General features: G+C 43.9%; 4 protein-coding genes across 6 annotated transcripts in view; all 4 read right to left on the bottom strand.

Moving 5' to 3' along the window:
• hoxb1b (homeobox B1b) overlaps nt 1-2,399 on the bottom strand; it is a 3,023-nt gene extending 624 nt beyond the window's left edge. Inside the window, exons 1-2 of the mRNA XM_060036340.1 lie at nt 368-2,399; nt 1-134 (exon numbers count right to left, since the gene is read on the bottom strand). The exon at nt 1-134 is cut by the window's left edge and continues 624 nt beyond it. Of these exons, the coding sequence (XP_059892323.1) occupies nt 1-134; nt 368-932 (699 nt within the window). The 5' untranslated portion in view covers nt 933-2,399. The remainder of the gene's footprint in view (nt 135-367) is intronic.
• A 23-nt stretch (nt 2,400-2,422) lies between these two features.
• Nucleotides 2,423-16,763, bottom strand: LOC132446183 (homeobox protein Hox-B3a-like). Of its 3 annotated transcripts, XM_060036338.1 has the most exons (4): nt 6,590-6,713; nt 5,734-5,904; nt 3,264-3,616; nt 2,423-3,054 (listed from the first exon to the last, which is right to left on the bottom strand). In XM_060036338.1, exons 2-4 carry the CDS (start codon nt 5,787-5,789, stop codon nt 2,426-2,428), a joined length of 1,038 nt encoding a protein of 345 aa, XP_059892321.1. In that variant the 5' UTR covers nt 5,790-5,904; nt 6,590-6,713; the 3' UTR covers nt 2,423-2,425. The 3 variants fall into 3 exon arrangements, with proteins under 3 accessions (XP_059892321.1, XP_059892320.1, XP_059892322.1); XM_060036337.1 differs by lacking the exons at nt 5,734-5,904; nt 6,590-6,713 and adding an exon at nt 16,339-16,763; XM_060036339.1 differs by lacking the exons at nt 5,734-5,904; nt 6,590-6,713 and adding an exon at nt 4,372-5,692.
• hoxb5b (homeobox B5b) lies at nt 9,336-11,598 on the bottom strand. The gene is made up of 2 exons (XM_060036341.1): nt 10,763-11,598; nt 9,336-10,268 (listed from the first exon to the last, which is right to left on the bottom strand). Exons 1-2 carry the CDS (start codon nt 11,361-11,363, stop codon nt 10,021-10,023), a joined length of 849 nt encoding a protein of 282 aa, XP_059892324.1. The 5' UTR covers nt 11,364-11,598; the 3' UTR covers nt 9,336-10,020.
• On the bottom strand, nt 12,078-16,328 carry hoxb6b (homeobox B6b). Its single transcript, XM_060036342.1, has 2 exons — nt 13,551-16,328; nt 12,078-12,937 (listed from the first exon to the last, which is right to left on the bottom strand). Exons 1-2 carry the CDS (start codon nt 14,002-14,004, stop codon nt 12,669-12,671), a joined length of 723 nt encoding a protein of 240 aa, XP_059892325.1. The 5' UTR covers nt 14,005-16,328; the 3' UTR covers nt 12,078-12,668.
• Nucleotides 16,764-18,122: the final 1,359 nt, after the last annotated feature.

Below are 18,122 nucleotides of genomic sequence, written 5' to 3'. Positions count from 1 at the left end.
CTCCACGCGCCGTGCCCGGGTCAGGTACTTGTTGAAGTGGAACTCCTTCTCCAGCTCCGTGAGCTGCTTGGTGGAGAAGTTGGTGCGGATGACGTTCTGCATCTGGCCGGGGACCCCGTAGTCACTCAGGATAGCTGCGGACGAATGGATGCATACATGAATGGATGACGGGAGAAACTTATGGGGGGAGGGGGGATATGTTGTTGACGATGGGACATGAGAGGATGACGGAGTGAAATAAAGTACATTTTGATTAGTTGATTAGTTGCTTTGACCGCTGGAAACTTAGGCTCAAACATCACGTAGGCCATTGACTTTATTTTGAGACATCTTCGTTTAAACCTCACAGCTAAATCATTGAACCAACCTGTTTTAGGGGGATTCCGCTTCACCTTCATCCAGTCGAAGGTTTTAGACGTTTGCTCGCCGTGGTCGGGGTCTCTCTCCTTGGTTTGGGACGGTAGCCTCGAGTAAACACTCTCAATAGGTTCGTGAGGCCTCTGATCCCCGCTGCTGAAGTGCAGATACTGGCCTGCTGGCCCGCAGCCTTCCCCGTAGGGCGCCATGTTAGATCCGGGGGATGCAGTCAGAAACATTCGCTCCTGCTCGTGGCCGAGGCCATACTGGTGGTGCCCGTAGTCCATGGGCGGCCCGACCTGCGCCCCGTACACCGTGGCGGTCCCTGGGGACGGAAACTGGAGGTCCAAGTTGACATGGTGGTGGTGGAGAGGGTGGCCGGGGTTCTGGTGGGTTGGACAAGCTGCGCTGCTGGCACCCACCAGCCGGCCTTCGCCTCCGTAGCCATCACTTGTTGCGCATTGACCCGGGGACAGCGACGACATATATCCATGGTTCAGGTTGTGGTATCCGGCCTTGGTGTTGAAAATGTTGGTTCCTCGGTTGCAGACGGGGTATTCTAAGTACGAGTTCATTGTAGGGCCCTGTTGTTATCAGCGGCGAGAGTTTATGGGGGACCAGGCAGTCATTAATTGTCGCTGCCCGGCGCTAACCTCTAGGTAGTATGTCAAAGCTGTAAAACGGCCTTCCACCCTCATATCACCTTCTTGACAGACCACGTGAGCAGCTGACCGCCAATGGCAGAGGAGCTACGACGCTCTGTCAGGTCTACAGGGTCGTCCATCACGCGCCCTAGCATTTACATGACAAACGCTTCAATCAGAGGCCTCCCTCCATCTGATAAGAATATAAACATCAAACACATTTTTCAGGCTACAGGGTTTCATTTGTAGATGGAAACACAACTAATATAAATATCAACAAGGAGGTGAATAAAGTCTAATGTGGGGTAGGCCTAGGCATAGGCCTAAGTAATTTAATTAAAGTTTAGAGTTATAGGCCTACAGAAGGGTAAAGGCTATGGCCTACTGAAGACATTTAAGATCTATATCTACTTTTTCTTAAAGGCTATAATTATTATTTGAACCAAAATATGAAGCCTCTTTTTTATACCAGTGTGTTTCCTGCGGCTTAGACCTCGTATAAAAACAAACCCGTAGCCTACAGGCAATTGTATCTATCTAAAGATGTATCGAAAATACGGAAGCCCAACTAGGTGGTAACTATTTTCTGCAGTCTAATTCTGAAGCCTTTTCGACACATTGGCCAACACGGAGGCCTAATTGAAATACTCTTCTCGCTGCTCAATTAATTCAGTGATCCATCATTTGCTGTTGTGTGAGATTGACATGCCCTGCTACCCAATATGCCCATACAAGAACAAAGAAACATTCAAGAGCATGGCGTGTTGGGGTCCAGGAGAGAAGTCTAAATTACGTTTATATGACCTAGTAGGCCTAAACATCGACGGACAGCATTAACGAGTTCACCGGCTACATAGGCCTATATGCCAAATAATATATAGCGTTTCCATCTCAGTATGCCCGGACTGCTGCTCATCCGCACGCGTTATTGGAGCTATAATTGAATAGGTATAGCCTATAAAGTACTGTGAAATCCCTGGTTAAACACATTATTTAAAGCAATTAAGGTGCACACTTTAGCAAATACCCTATAAACGAGCGATTGTTTTAAATAGGCCTAGTTCTAATAAAAAAAATAATGACACCAAATTAGAGGTATTGAACAATAAAATCCATAAATACATATGGTAATAAATCATATTAAATTGCTTGCTATAGCTGCACATGGGCAAATAAAAACTCGACCTCTGGAAATGTTTTCCACCAGGTCCCTCCAACTCGTTACACTTGAGCAGGACAATTCCCTGAATTAGGCCGACAACGGCTACCCATTCAACATTAGTCTATATAGGCTATCAATGTTGTCCCCTTTTTTAAGACGTTGAATGAGGATTTTATCACAATTAATTAGCCTCGTGGAATGATTTAAAAAGCAAAGCTGGGTCAAGGTAACGACTAGGCCTAATTATTCCACATCTATCCCACTACAGATGGGACAGTTTGGGAGCCTGCAGGATTCTCTGCTGCGAATTGTGACTCTCTGAGAAAAACGACGCGTTCGGGTCATTTACTCCTTGATCTGGGATTGATGTTTTTGGCGTGTTGCACATTGCACCATAGTGTAAATCAAACTTGGAGTCGTTAGTGAAATTATTCTGCAGACCTAGAGAATTACAGTCCGCAATCGAATATCCATGCTGCACTAGTAACTGTGTTTTGGACAAGTTTGGGATCTCGGTGGACAAAGTGTGTGCTTGGTTTCGCTGCTGCTGTTGTTGTGTCTTCAGTGGGGGGGATGCGGTCTCGTATTCACTGGCCAGATGGACATAGCCTAAAGTGGACAGAGTGGAAGGGCTGCCCGGGGACGGAGGGCCTTCAATGCCTCGGAATTTGTCATCCCTTTTCTGCTTCATCCTCCTGTTTTGAAACCATATCTTGATTTGTCTCTCTTGGAGATGCAGCAAACCGGCCATCTCCAGGCGCCGCGCGCGGCACAGGTAACGGCTGAAGTGGAACTCCTTCTCCAGCTCCACTAGCTGCGCGCTCGTGTACGCGGTACGCGCCCTCTTGGAAGCAGCGGTCGAGTTTAGACGTTTGTCGTCCTCCGAGCTGTCTGTCAGGGTAAATACATACAAACAGGACCATGATTTAAGGTTATTAATGGGATGGCCTGATTAAACCAGACCGTTTGAACATGCGGGGAATAAAATACAGCGCATTTTCTTTACAATAGAATGCGTATACTACTCAATGCTATCAATAAAGAATACTACTGCTTGTAATAATTGCTGAGTTTCATTTAACCACAATATATCCAAATACCTGCGTTTATTTTATTGAGATTCTGGGCTGATGGCCTGGACTCTTTCATCCAGGGGAAGATCTTTTTGGAGATGGTGTTCTGCTGATTTGCCCTTCGATGAAGCAGATGTGATTTGTTGCCACATGATCTCAGTGTGCTTTGACTGTTGGCCCGAGCGTGCACCAGCGTCTGGTACCTGGGTCCCGGTGGAGGCTGTGGACTTCCACGGACACGATCCCCAGCCTCCTGGAACCGGCATAGGTTGAGCTGGACGCTGTTGTTGTAGGCAGCGTTCTGCATTTCCATGAGACGTGTACCAGGGCAGTGACCCCCCGACTGAACATGGGTTTCCAAAGACCGCTTCGTCGCTGGCCTGGGAGAATATATAGAAAAAAAGACCAAAACAGGGAGGAGACCCCATGATCCATCTTATCAACTCAATAGTATGTTGACATGAATAGCAAGCATCGCCTTCAGTCACATGAGCTCAGTGAGTTTGGTGTTAAAGCCCTCCGATTCCACGCCTCCTTAATGCATTCTGTTCAAGGGGGATCGTTTTTTTGGCTAAATGTAGGCTACAAACATTTTTTATTAAATCAGACACTTTTTCCTGATACCCATCCGTAAACGAGTGAATATTGTAGGCTCTATTAAATATATATTATGCGTACAACACAATAACATGAAACTAAAGACCTATTAACGTCTACAAACACCCAACAAATGATTGATATTTGCGGCAGGAAAACATACATTAAATATAGCACCATAAATATTGAAATGTACACATAGGCTATAGCCCACCAGTGCGATACCAATGCACTGGTATGGAATATTCATGTCCATCTTTTATTCCAGAATGATACGAAATTCAAATGAGCAATTCGATTCATTTCCATTCCGGTTTCCAAAGTACACGAGAGAGATAGAGAGGGAGAGAAAGCGAGAGAGAGGGAGAGAGTGAGAGAGGGTAAGAGAGAGGGGAAAACGAATGCAAAATGAATACGGAGGCATGCAGCTTTATGAACTCTGGTTGAACCGCGCGCCGGAGTCAGGCTCGTAAATCATAAAGACACATAGCCCGTTCCCCAGCACAATACCACGCATTTCCAATCGAGCCATGCTTACCTTGGAAGGGTGTAGGCCCGCTGCAGCGCGTGACATTAATTTTGCACAAAAAAAAAATCACATCTGAAACAATCGCCTATGACTCCTTGCACGAGAAAACGGACCAGATAATAGTAATAGTAATTCCAGTCCCTTTTTGCATCGGCTCTTCGGATGTGTCGCGGCAGCTCCAACATGCAGTGGTCGGAGCACAGAATGGACCCCTCTCTTCGCCGTGCAGCCGCCCGCCCAGACACCCCTCACACAGCTGGGGGAAACCCTTTCTGCTGATTATGCACACTTGCTCTCATTGCAATTATGATGTGAGGGAGCTATTGTTTTAAATGAACGTTTTCATGTTCTTTGATATGGATTGAACCGGAATTACGGAAATAGGCTAGAATATAGGCCCTAATCGAGACAGAAATGCGTGCATCTGACGTTGTTGGCAAGCACTGTCATGTTTCGTTATGAGATTTTATCACAACATAATTATAAATATACAGGTGACGTTTTTCTTGCAGAAATTGTGACAGGATTTTTATCCTATAATGTATAGGCCTATTGCTCGGGGCTAAAGATTTTTAGACTTAGCCTACTTGAAGTAAAAATAAGCCTTTCCTGAACATCAATAGCCTGAAATAGCTTGCCTGAACGATGAATTGATATGAAGCATCCAATATTCAATATCCCCGTGAATTCCAACATGGCTGCAGTCTTGGACCAATACAAAGCTTACCATTATATTACATCAAGCTACCAGGTCCACACCACCTCAATATTCGGGGGCTATCCTCTCTAGGCCTGTGTTAAATCAAATGCGACTTTGGATTGTGTGGAATATAAACTAACTGGTTTTTTTTTCGTTGCAGCACTTTTTAAATCGGTTGGCCTAATCCATATTAGCCCTATACTTTGAATCAGCAATCGAGGCAAATTGAGATCTGGGTCCATTGTAGTGGTTATAATTAGGCTAGCTTTATGTGATCAGAATGTCGCCTGATTGCTGCAGTGGATCGATACGGGCCTTTGATCGCTCATGTTCATCTTTCAATTGGGGCTACTCAATTCCATTGATTAGTTGGTATAAGTAATATTTAACTAAATTGACACGAGGAGACCCAAAGACAAGTAGCTTTGATCTTTGAGCCATGCTAAAGAAATTTAGATTTGCTGATCGATCTGTCTTGCAAAGGACAAATAACTATGCTACCCATATATTGTAGAGTAGAAACTGATATACATTGTGTCGACCGGGGAGAGGCCCATAGCCCTCTCACTTTTTTTTACTCTCTAAAAAAAAAATATATGTTTTGAAATAGACAGAATAGGCCTGGCTTGGTTTGGTTTATATACATAGAAAAAAGCCAACAAAAAAATTACGTTTTCGTGGCAAAGTGGCGTCTTGCTTTCCTGGAAGATTGAGAGATGCACTGCATCCACCTGATCAATAGAAGGGCTGCTCTCCAGTTGCCATGCGCAGCCAGCCACCGCTCCTCTGTGGTCGTCACCGTAGCGTCACTCCGTCCAGCCCGGGCAGTCTGGGGGCTGGGGCTGTGGAGGAGGCCCACGGTGGACAATTGAATTAATTAATTGGAGCCCCTCGTTAAATCACATACGACGGGAGAAATCGCGTCGTCCATATAGATGTGCAAAATCTGTTGGCTCTTACATATTATTGAAAAGCTAACAAAAGGAAAAAAACGATGTTAGGCCAAGATGTGTATTGAAAGAAGAAACAACATACTTATTTCCTCTTACACTACCAGCTAACCATATCCTATGTTTTAAAGTAGTATGGCATCAGACACAGATAGACAAATATTTTGTTCAAATTTGTGATAAAGCAATAGGCCTACATATGGTTTTACATATATTATTCATATCCACACGTACCACACTGAAAAAATAAGCTTCTTCAATCAAAGTCCTCGCAGTCGACCATAAAGCCATAAGGCTGATCAACAAAAGGTTACGAAGGGCGTGACAACTGACACCATGAACAATGCATAGTTGGCCATTACCGAAACTTATCCTGCAGGGCACTGTCACAGCACGTCGTGTGAACTCGTCCCACCACAAATTGTACACAATGTAGACCTATTTTTATGAAGGCATATTCTCTTCTGCAGCAGTTATCGTAAAAGAGCGTATGATTTTAATTTAAAAACAGACAACAATAACGGTATTTTGAGTATGTTTTGGTTATTGTCTGCTGATACATGCCGTTTTTATTCACCCGCTCGGTCAATTCTCCACGACACAAAGCCTTCTTTGCAGTCTTCAATTGGGTTTTCGTGGCGAAGTGTCATCAACTACATAGTCCCCAAGAAGCGAATTTGTGACTGCGTTTATAACACAAATTCGGATCTACAGGGTATATATAGATGACAGATGATCCGTATTGTTCAGCAATCCCACACTTTCCAAGACAATTTCTTGTTCGTAATATTATGGGTTCTGACTCAGTGGGACTGTTGGCCAATAGTTAACGTCGACAAAGGTATAGGCCTAAATGCCACTACACAACACTAATAGTGTTCGAATGTTTTGGTACGAGTTTATTACCCAGCTGTATTGGATTTAACCTTTTTCAGTATAAATGTAAATTAAATACATAGGCGTAAGGCCTTACCGAAAGAGCATCCTGAGGATTTAATTGTGTCGTTGGTATAGGATTATATTACGCCCACTTCTTTGAGCAAATATATTTACAGTCTTCGAACAGGCACGATTCCTCTATGTTCTGCAATAACCTACGAGCCCCAAGTGAGCCCAGACGTGGAGAAAACCATCCATCAAACTCAGGCTCGGTCTGAGGCGCGCTCTGGTGGCGTCGAGGCGCGTTACAGCGCTCAGTGTGTGTCAGGTCCTCGCGCCTGGCTGCGGTGGGCTGCGGGTTTCTTCTTAAAGTAATTATTGATGTAATACGCTACGATGGAGCATCAATTGTTTATCATTTTAATATTGTAAATTAAAATAATTGGGGGATAACTGGGCACAAATACGTGTGTCTTTGAGCAAACTAGTACAACATGAAGCCTTTCATTTATTTAAACTAACAGGAAATATTTACATGATTACAATCCAAATTTACATTCCGGATGAAAAAAAGTCTTTGAATATATTAAAATGCGTTGTATCCGTTTTTTTATTTTCATTCATTGGCACCCGCTTCCCTTGGACTTCAACAAATCGTAAATGATCCCTGTATGTTTTCACATCATGTTCTTGGAGATGACAGTGCAGTGTCTGACATTAGGGAGAGGGGGAGAGAGGGAGGGAGAGAGAGAGGGAGAGGGAGAGGGAGAGAGAGAGAGAGAGAGAGAGACGGAGAGAGAGAGAGAGAGGGAGAGAGAGAGAGAGAGGGAGAGAGAGAGAGAGAGAGAGAGAGAGAGAGAGAGAGAGAGAGAGAGAGAGAGAGAGAGAGAGAGAGAGAGAGAGAGAGAGAGAGAGAGAGAGAGAGAGAGAGAGAGGGCATTGGAGCGCGGCCTGCTGGGGGACGCACCAGCAGTGGTAGTCTATCGTCTCCTGACCTCGCGATGATCCCTTCCCTATGAATAATTCATGAGATCCGGGTACTGATTACCCCTATCAATATGCAATACTCATTACGCTGGTTAAATTGCCACTTAATAGTTATGAACATGTGAAATATTTGGACCCCATAGCACACTACTAGATTTACTTTCAGGGGCAACTATTTTGTAAATAACAGCAAAGGCATGAAGGGGAGGCTGCTATTTGGTTGTTGTTGTTGTTGTTTTTGTTTTGTATTTTAAAATTCAGAAATGATATCAAATAGGCCTATATAAATGGGCTCCATATTGTTCATATTGTTCACAAAGAATTTAGCCAATAGCCCATAGGCCTAGACCCTATTTTAATTAACTAAAGCCTGAGTTCAACCCGAAAGTGTCCCAGAGTTCACCTTTGTCCCCTCACTGACACCTCAGATCGGTGGAGATCCCAATGGAGCCGATAGAGTTTGTTCTAGTGAAGGAAGACGAAGAAACGGGTTTACTTTTTAAAAGCCAACGTTGGCCGTCTTCACCTCTACTTGAGATTGTGAAGTATTTTATTTCTAACAATTATAACAGGAAATAGACACGAGCGATTAACAGCACAGCCATGATGCCCTCAACACAACAACAACTTTTAAACCAAAAAAATATTTAAAGGCCTATTATAGCCTTTTCAACTTTATTACATTTAGTGAAACTATTATTTACCCAAACATATTTAGAGCTATAAAAAGAGATCAGCCCAACAGGCATCTAATATAAAAACGACATTGCTACATATTATTTTCTTTATGGAAATATTGCGCAGTCAAATCAAACTGAGCCGTGCTTTTTTTAGTTGAAGTTACTCGTAGTTGTCCTGAGTGGACACCACTTTCCCAGTCCAGCCTTTCGAATCCCATCGATGCAGTTAAACCGTCACTTTCATTCAAGGTTGTGAATTATATTGTCTACTCCCCAAAACCATAAAACCAACTTTATGGACCTCACGTGACTTTTCCGAGTCTGTAAGTAATATAGGCCTTTACAATCTTTGGTAACGAGTATTTTTTTACCAAGTTCATGTGTTCCTCTGCAGGCCCCGGCCAACCAGTAAAGCTAGCAACTGTTGGATTTTACCAGCAGAGTAAAGACGCGTTGCGTGCAAATTAGAGGAGGTAAGTTAAAATGTAAAATATTTTCCTTTTGTATTCTCTTTGACGCTCACAATCCGTTTGTCTTTTATGTTGTGGCCTGACAGTGGCTTAGAAGTATCCCTTGATATTGAGTTCTGCATATTCGGTCTGACGGCTTAACAATTCTGGTCGGTTGTCATTGAAAATGAAAAAAAAATAATAGCGATGCGGGCCTGCAAGCCTGAGTGAAATTACCAAAATGATTCCTGTTATTCATATGAAAGCGGAAATAATGTGGGTATATTTATGTTAGTCTACTGAATAATGGAGTATTCCAACACATATACAGCATTTAAGAGAAACTTTATTTCAAGCGCTATGAGTTCACTTAAATATACGAAATTGGCAAAGAAAGAAAATGTCACATCACCGCCTATCCACAGAATAACCCTTTGCACAAATACAATGCATCACATTGACAGGTTGAACGTTTACATTTCTCATAATTAGTCCTAAAACAACAGATGCACAAATGATCCTACAGCTACACATTGGCTTATTTATGAAAGGTATTTACTGGCCACAAGATAATCATCGATATTGCAATAAAACTTAGACTAAAGCGCTTTGAATGGCCCCATTATACACCAGGGTTAGAAACGAAGAGCAGCATTTGAAATGTTTCAACTGTACACTGAATTCACCCGAGAAGTGACACAACACAGAGACTCAGTCGGCATGGCAATCCTCCAGAACGCAAAGAGCATGGACAACAAGAACCCTCGGCAATATTTACATCTCTCAATATATTCAAATAAAGACAACTAGAGCTAGTACAACAACAGTAAACTAAAATGGTATGTCAACACCACGGAATACTTTATGTCAATTACAATTGCATGCTGAAAGGTGCTGCGCTTTTTTCCTTTTAATAGCTTTTACAGTACTCATGGACATTTTTCCTTTTTTTTTCTCTTCTTCCCCACTAAACGCCCAAATATTATTCCCGAGTTTATTGTAGGGGGGAAAACTCAGTTGTGGAAAGCGCTCCCTCCCGTCACGAGGCTCATGCTTTTCAGCTTATTGTCCTTCTTCCATTTCATCCTGCGGTTCTGGAACCAGATTTTGATCTGTCGTTCCGAGAGACACAGTGTGTGAGCTATCTCTATCCTCCGCCGCCTGGTCAGGTACCTATTGAAGTGGAACTCTTTCTCCAGCTCCAGCGTCTGGTAGCGGGTGTACGCGGTTCGGGCCCTTTTCCCATCGGGTCCGGTCATATCTACATTTAATAAGAGAAGCCACACACAATTAGCAACGACCCAGGCTTCACAACAACACAGCAATGTTATTATTAACGTCATGGCACCGTGGTTCTTCAACAGGATTGAATGTGAGTCCAGGGCGACCTGGAATGTGCTTATAAGGCAACAAAGCGTTTTGAGTGTAATTCCTGCAGCCTATTGCCGTGCACCTCCGACCAAAACAACACTGCAAGCGCAAATACTAAATGGGTCTAGAGGGGAAAATGCCCTTTATACATTTTTGCACATATTCACAATTATTTTTACAAAGCAATTATACCCTCTAATATTTTTCGATTTCGATTGACCTCGGACCCATTATTGTACTTCCAGATCACGAATGTTGCCTTTCTTCTGCTCTTTATAGCTTACAGATGTGAAGCGATGCAACACTTGCAAAGATTTACGACATTTAACCCAATTGACTGCGTGACCCCCCTTTTTCCCAACACAATAGTAAAAGTATATGTACCGTGGCTTATGTGCAGCTTCCTCATCCAGGGGAATATTTGTGGCGTTTGACAATCGTTTGAGGCCGGGTTCGAGGAGGTGGCGCTGGGCTCCTGGTGCTGCTGCTGGGCTCTCGGCGCTGTGCTGCTGGAAGTGCTGGTGTGCGCGCCCTCCTCGCTCTCCGAGGGGACGCCGCTGTCCTCGATCTCTGCGAAATGAGTGTTGATACTGTTGCTTTTGTTGAGGTTGTTGCCCGCCGAGGAGTTGGTCGCGTTCCGGTCAGACGGAGGCGAGGTGCTTTTTAGTTCCAAAGGCTCGCGGTTGGCCGCCGCGCACGCCACCGGTTCGGGGGAGGAAAGGGAGCAGTGGGGCTGTCTGTACCGTGCGTCCTGTCCACCGAATCCGCGGGTATCCTCTCCCACCGCCCCGAAGTGGTTGCTCGTGTTGGTGCGATTGACGGTTAGGTCCATGCCATTGTAGTTGTAGCCGAAAGACCCAGAGTGCATGGTGCCAGGGTCTCTGAACGAACCGTTCACAGCGCCGTTAGTCCCATAATTTAGTAACTGATAGTCGGAGCCATTTGGATAGCGCCCTGAGAACGAGTTTACAAAGTAAGAGCTCATTTGCTTGGTTTTTAAAGCCCCGATTTGTAGATCTTTGTCGCTATAATCCTGTGCTTGCACGATTTATGATGCAATCATGAATTATAGCAATGAAGCCCTACTGTACTTTGCCAGGTATGCGGCCAAATATGGGAGAGCGTTCAGGAATCACGTGCCTTTGTTGACCAGTCGTAAATTCTCACTGATGACTTCAAGAGGTAATTCATGCTCTATGGTTACAAATGATGACGAAATGATGGTCGTTAGACTCTAGTCAATGGTGCCTCCCCATCGCGCCCTGAGAGCCTCATAGGTAGAGAGCGCCATCTCCTGGCCGAGCGGGGACGCGTCACGGGAGGACGGCGTCAGGCCCGCGAGGTCGTTTATCATTTATACAACCTACCGAGAGACGCACACGCACAAAGGGACGACGTGCGTCAATCTGACGTTAAGAAATACAACTCTTGGAGATACGAGCGTGTATATGCCAATTGGAAACCAATCGAGGATTATGTTTTGATATGTTTAGATAAAAAAATAAATGAATCTTGCTCATTAAGGCCTATAGGCCAAGTTCTATTCCATTTTCTCTTTTTTTATTATTTGAAACGTAGGCCTTTAACTATTTTCGTATGAGATCTTAGTTTCATATTGTAATAGCTGGTCTTAGTATGAGGTCTTAATGATCCGTGAGGTGCAGTATGGAGGAGTCTTGTCGCAATGACGCCAAAGATGTCCAATATTATTTTCTTTTTTTAACACAAAAGCCTTTATTTCTATGTACAAATATCTAACAAAATATTGCACACAATATCTGGATGCTCATGTAACACAGGTGGAAAATCAATAAATAGCATGTAGGTTTGATGTACAAAACGTTATGGCTAGCAGGACAACAACCGTAGAACATCTAACAGCACAAGGCTAGGGACAGCACAGGCCAGAGACCCGCTTTAAGGGACGCTGGAAGCAACTTAAAGGATCTATTGAGATCACAACATTTTCAAACCCTAAACACTGAAAAATCTATTTACATTTGGCCATGTTGCATAGTCTCCTAAGCACACGATTAAGCACAAACACAAACAAAGGAGGACAGTCTAACACAGAGATCACCGTGCAAAAGGTTCAAATATGGTCTAATATTCTACACGTTGATTTTTTTTGCAAACATATTCGCCATGATACACGACACTGAGGCCTATATCTACAAAGAAATGATACATCGTCTTCACATTAATTGTATTTATTCGTAGGCCGTGTGTAAGCCAATCGGGGGGGGGGGGGGGGATGTGCACATCCCGGGGCCAGCGCTTCAGCCCTTCCTCAGCTGGGCTTGTTTTTCTCCGTCTCTTCCTCCTCCTCCTCCTCACTGGGCTTGGCGGGATTGAGCAGTTTGTTCTCCTTCTTCCACTTCATGCGGCGGTTCTGGAACCAGATCTTGATCTGGCGCTCCGTGAGGCACAGCGCGTGCGAGATCTCGATGCGCCGCCGCCGCGTGAGGTAGCGGTTGAAGTGGAACTCCTTCTCCAGCTCCAGGGTCTGGTAGCGCGTGTAGGTCTGCCGGCCCCTTCGGCCCGTGCTGCCAAACGTACCTGCGGGAGGTGAAGCATCACGTCAATGAAAGATGTGGTACAGGCATCGATAAACATACAAAGAAAGTAGTTCTGAATGTGACCGGATTGACCAAAAATTAATAAGACCAAAACAGAAAAATATCAATTCTAAATTTAGATGAGTGAGGAGAGAGCCCCAAAGGCTGTCTCCTTTATTCAGATTTAGAATTTATATATTTCTGATTTGGTCTTATTCTGATTTTTTTAAATTTATTGGGCATTTGCTTTAGGTTTAACTTCAAATCAAAATACAACAACAACATTTTAGACTATGTGTTACTTTGTTAGAGGATGGTATTTCACTTCGGCTCGTAAAGGCCACGGTTGTGTTGGTGGTGCTGATGAGGCAGGCTACGCACTTCAGGGCACGAAGAAGATATTCGTGGCATGATGGAAGAGACTGTTGCCTTCAACACAAACCCCCTGGATGTTAACTACCATCAATGTAGAGTTATAACCTGTGTGCCACATACAGTCGGCCATGCTCCTATAGTGGCATCAATGAACGGCTAAGGATGCTCACCATCACAGTACAGTCATCCTATACATCCGAGATCCTAGGTTACATAAACAAATAAAGGAGAGAACTTACCGGCGGAACAGGCGTTCATCCTTTGCATCCAGGGATAAATCAGGGAAGACTTGTCGTCCAGGCTGCTGCTCATGCTGACACTCTGCTCCGGGCACTCTGTCTTGCGGTGGTGGTCCTGAGTTACAAACAGCGGCTGGTCTTCCCGATTGGCGAAGGCGCACGAGCCCTCACTGTCCTTGTAGAAAGTACCGACGGTGTTAAAGTCGCAGGGCGCGCCGCCGTTGGCGCGGCCGTAGAGGGCGGCGGCGGCCGCGGCGCTGCTCTGTTGGTAGTAGGACGCGGCGGTAGGATACACCTTGTCCTGCATGTTGGCCGCTCCATAAGTGGCTGCATTGGAATAGTGTCTTAAAGGATCGGTGTATCCAGACGAATAGAGCGGTATCTGACCCAGGAGAGAGTCCTGTCCGCCCGATAGAGACACGGGAAAAGTTGAGTTAACAAAATAGGAACTCATTGGATGGACAACCGCGTATACTCCGGAGGAATATGATTTGTTGTCTTTTATAGTCCAAGTGGTTTTGCCATTACTTTATCGGAGATTTGGTTTTTGCTGTAGGGGGTTGCGAAGGACGACTGAATGCAGAGGGGATCTCTACCATCTGATCAACGTCTGGCCAATCACTGGCTTCTATGGTTGCAGTATTGCCCCCATGGGGGGCTCTTGTTGCGCGCCAGGGTCCCCAGTGAATCGAATGAAGCGCTCGTGCTTGTCCGTGTTTCCACACGCACGCACGCACGCAAGCGCGTACGCACACACACACACACACACACACACACACACACACACACACACACACACACACACACACACACACACACACACACACACACACACAAACAAACACAAATAAATAAAAATATATTATAATAAATAAAGTTTAGAGCAAATCTCATATTTGGAATCAAATAATGTTTTTTATGTTGCTACTTCGGACAAACATGTTCACTTGACACATATATAACACACAAACGAACGCACACATAAACACACGCACACACACACACACACACACACAAACACACACACACACACACACACACACACACACACACACACGCACGCACGCACGCAAACAAACATTCTCACTCTCGCGCGCAAGCACATAGATAAACTCGTGTGTTCGCAAGGAATTACCAATTAGCCTAATTATTTCCAAAATACCAGAGATATAACACATCACTAAACGTTTCGATTGTTGTCGTTTGTTCTTTTCACAGACGCGCATGCAGGCACGCGCACATATTTGTTGGAAATCTGTCCACTAAATAAAGTCATCTGTATTCATTGGGCTAATGCTGCTCTAAAATTTCCCTATGTTTGTTTAAATAGGCCTATTCGGAGAGACGAAAATCCATGGCTTGTCTGACCGGGACAAATGCGCACTTAGCCTCCGCAGATAGATCAACAAGACTACAAGTAAATAAGGTGAACAAGGCTGCAGCACGACGAGTCTCAGAGATCAAGGTTTCCCTTCCATCACTACTGTCTCATCATGGCATTAAGATCATTATAATAATTATAATATTGATAATAATATCAATTATTATTATAATCATAATTTGTATCATAGTTATAATTATTAATATAGCTGTTGTCTTATGTGTGGTGGATATTTTTGGATCATATTATTCAAATCAAATGGCCTAGACAATAGCAATTCATATATTATGTAGCTAATTGCACCTCCGGTTGAAGCTAACGGCGTTGTGTAGGCCTCAAAGTCTATTCACGAAGCGGTTATTTACAGTGTTATCGCTGGTGCAATGTTTTTCTGATGCTATATTCTTTTTCGTGAGGGCGTCTCATGACCACACAGGCCACACTGTAGAGAAATAAGATAAGGGAAATCCCTAATATCCCTGCCGGGATTATTAAAGTATAGGCTACATTTGATCCTATTTTAAGGCCACACTGCCAATCATGGTCGCACTTGTCTTAACAGCTTCCCAAATTCAAAGACTCCATACACTACAGGCCATAAGAAGACGTTAAGGGCTGCAGACACCATTTGTGTTTGGAAAGAGCGTTTATTCCGACGCACCGCATAATTCGAGGATGAGATTCGAGCCTCTGAGCGGGCCGGAGTCGTAGATATGACAGCTATAATCAAATGGGCCACGAATATGCCTTTGGGAGGTATTGAACACATTCAAACTATTTATATTTATGGAAATATGGTGTAAAAAGCCCAATTTACACCCACACACCCACACACACATCCGGGGAAACCTGACAATGGACGATAGGTCCGCTGTCGGGCCTACTGGTTCAGTGCGGTGTATTTTTGCCATGTTTCCAACATTTTGGGTAAGACAGCTCATATACATTTTGTTCTGAAGGGGTAAACGTTTACTAGATAAGACGGAGCAGCATGTTCCATAAACCTGAGAGATATTCCGGCTTTGATGCTTGTCCGCTGCTTAAACCATCCTTGCTTGGCCTAGTTTAATTACAACTGGCGATAAACTTAACATTCACCATGAAAACATGTTAAATCTGGACTATTTCTACTACTATTTTTTTTTATCAATTATTGTGATAATTATTTGTATTTGAGAGACGGGCCTTCATTTCGGCCTATAGGAGAACGAGGCGCTGCTGACAGCCGGACAAATGTCCAAATGTACAAATCTGACGAAACTCGTGTTACCATCATCACATTCTCGAGTTTCATTCACCCCATGATAAGACAAGTTGACTAAATACACCAGGAGCAGGCATGCTTTAACGTCCTGCGCAGTGTTGTGTTAATGGCTGGCAACGGGCTGAGAAACACGGTGCCCTTACCTTTGTTGATCATCCATCACTTGGAGAGGTGGTGCCCCTCTGGAGTATGTCTTCTGCTCTCCACCCGTCCTCTTCCACCTCCTTTTGCTGCACATCCAACATTGTTTGGAGCTTTTATGTAATTTCAGGTGAATAATTCCTCCAGGATGGGGTGTTCTGGATCCCTTTTTTCCCGGACAAAGCTGGATTTAGCCACAGTAGCATCGCTCCAGGAGGAGAAAGGTGGCGCAGCGCGGCATCATCGCGTAAAGCGCGTAGACGCGGATGTCCGTCGGGTTGGATTTAATTTGACACCGACGAAAAATACGCATGGTCAGATGAAGAAAGCGCCAAGAAAACGTTACAACCGATAACCGAATGAGCAGTTGAAAATAGCAGCTGCAATATAACCTCATGGGAAATAAGTTCCCATTCTGGGGGCCACATGACCCGGCTCCTCCAATCCCGGAGCCCAGCGCGTCGTAAAGTTGCTTTGGCAAAGTTGTAAATTTTCATAAACGGCGCCCGTTTTGTGCTTTCAGACACTCTCTGTATAGAAAACAGCCCGGGCTATTTAACCACCGCCACCTTTTGTTAGAAAAATAGGCTTTGGTGGGAATATGAGAACTAAAACTCAGCAATGGACCCCGAGACGCATTACTGAAGGATATAGGATACTCATATTCCTGTTGTAAAACGTTAAGACTGCTAAAGATATAGCGCTCCAAACACCTCATTATGGGTCATTAAGTCCTGCGTCACCCGAGCGTTAGGACCCCTTAACTGGAACATGAGCTTTAATACTGCTTCCATGTGGCCTGCATCTAAAACAAAAACAACAACAACAACAACAACAACAACAACAACAACCACAAGGCAGATAAATTGCAATTGGACCAACAGTTATTTGTGACGGATTATCTACCCGTTATCCAATCCATGTCAGAGGCAGTAGTTGTGGTGCAAGGCCTCATTCATTCAGTGGATCAGGGACTTCTTTAACATCGTTACACGAAACCTGTTCAGCCATTTAATGTAGGCCTACATGAAGTTGGCATTGATGGCAATGGATTTTAAATCCATATTTAAATAAGGGGTAGGCCTAATATTTAATTTAAGTATATTTTAACATGTTTAATATTAGGCTTATTTTCATGGTTAGGAGACCCCTTTCAGACTCCACTCATTGCATTTAATTTAAACTGACTGAGATTTCCGACGTTTATGGATGCAATAAAACCATAAATACCTCAGCTATATCTCACCATCACCATAGTTTCGTTTTTCCACTGGTTCAACCCACATTACAAACATGATGTTAATATCCTTTAACGTAGGGGTCGGTTTTTATCGAAAATCCCCCAAATAAAACAAAGGCCTAAATCGAAACAAACAACGAAGTTGTATCAGGCCTGCGGGTTACATCCACGTGTCCATGTGACCCACATCATATAGGCTGCATGTTTGATGCTGTTATTATGGAACAATCTTATCCTGGTGCTGCATTAATGTGATCGTCTTAAACTCACAGATCAGTTGTTTATTGCTGTGAAGTAGGCTAATGTAATGCGTGCATTCAAGGGTGGTGCCCTGTTTGATAAATAGTAATCAAAATTTCTTGTGAAAATACACGACATGATATTAAATAGGCCTACATAGCTAATTAAAAAATTCAATGTCTATTTGGTTAGCGTTATACGTAAAGGCGAACGGTTTAATACGCCCGCAAGTAAAGATTAAGGTAGGCCTACATTTAAAACTTTTTTCAATAGAGAGACGGGGAAATAACAGGTTGACATTTCGAC

Source organism: Gadus macrocephalus, chromosome 18 (genome assembly GCF_031168955.1).
Source record: "Gadus macrocephalus chromosome 18, ASM3116895v1".
Classification (NCBI taxonomy): domain Eukaryota; kingdom Metazoa; phylum Chordata; class Actinopteri; order Gadiformes; family Gadidae; genus Gadus; species Gadus macrocephalus.
This window is presented reverse-complemented; position numbering and strand designations above follow the sequence as displayed.

Coding starts and splice junctions, on each gene's coding strand:
- hoxb5b (XM_060036341.1), bottom strand. CDS start 11,363: ATGAGCTCTTACTTTGTAAACTCGTTCTCAGGGCGCTATCCAAATGGC. Junction 10,269..10,762: donor GAAGCTGCACATAAGCCACG/GTACATATACTT, acceptor TATTAAATGTAG/ATATGACCGGACCCGATGGG.
- LOC132446183 (XM_060036337.1), bottom strand. CDS start 16,433: ATGTGCAGCAAAAGGAGGTGGAAGAGGACGGGTGGAGAGCAGAAGACA. Junction 3,617..16,338: donor GTGATGGATGATCAACAAAG/GTAAGGGCACCG, acceptor ATATTCTCCCAG/GCCAGCGACGAAGCGGTCTT. Junction 3,055..3,263: donor TCTCAATAAAATAAACGCAG/GTATTTGGATAT, acceptor TTACCCTGACAG/ACAGCTCGGAGGACGACAAA.
- hoxb6b (XM_060036342.1), bottom strand. CDS start 14,004: ATGAGTTCCTATTTTGTTAACTCAACTTTTCCCGTGTCTCTATCGGGC. Junction 12,938..13,550: donor GATGAACGCCTGTTCCGCCG/GTAAGTTCTCTC, acceptor CACCTCCCGCAG/GTACGTTTGGCAGCACGGGC.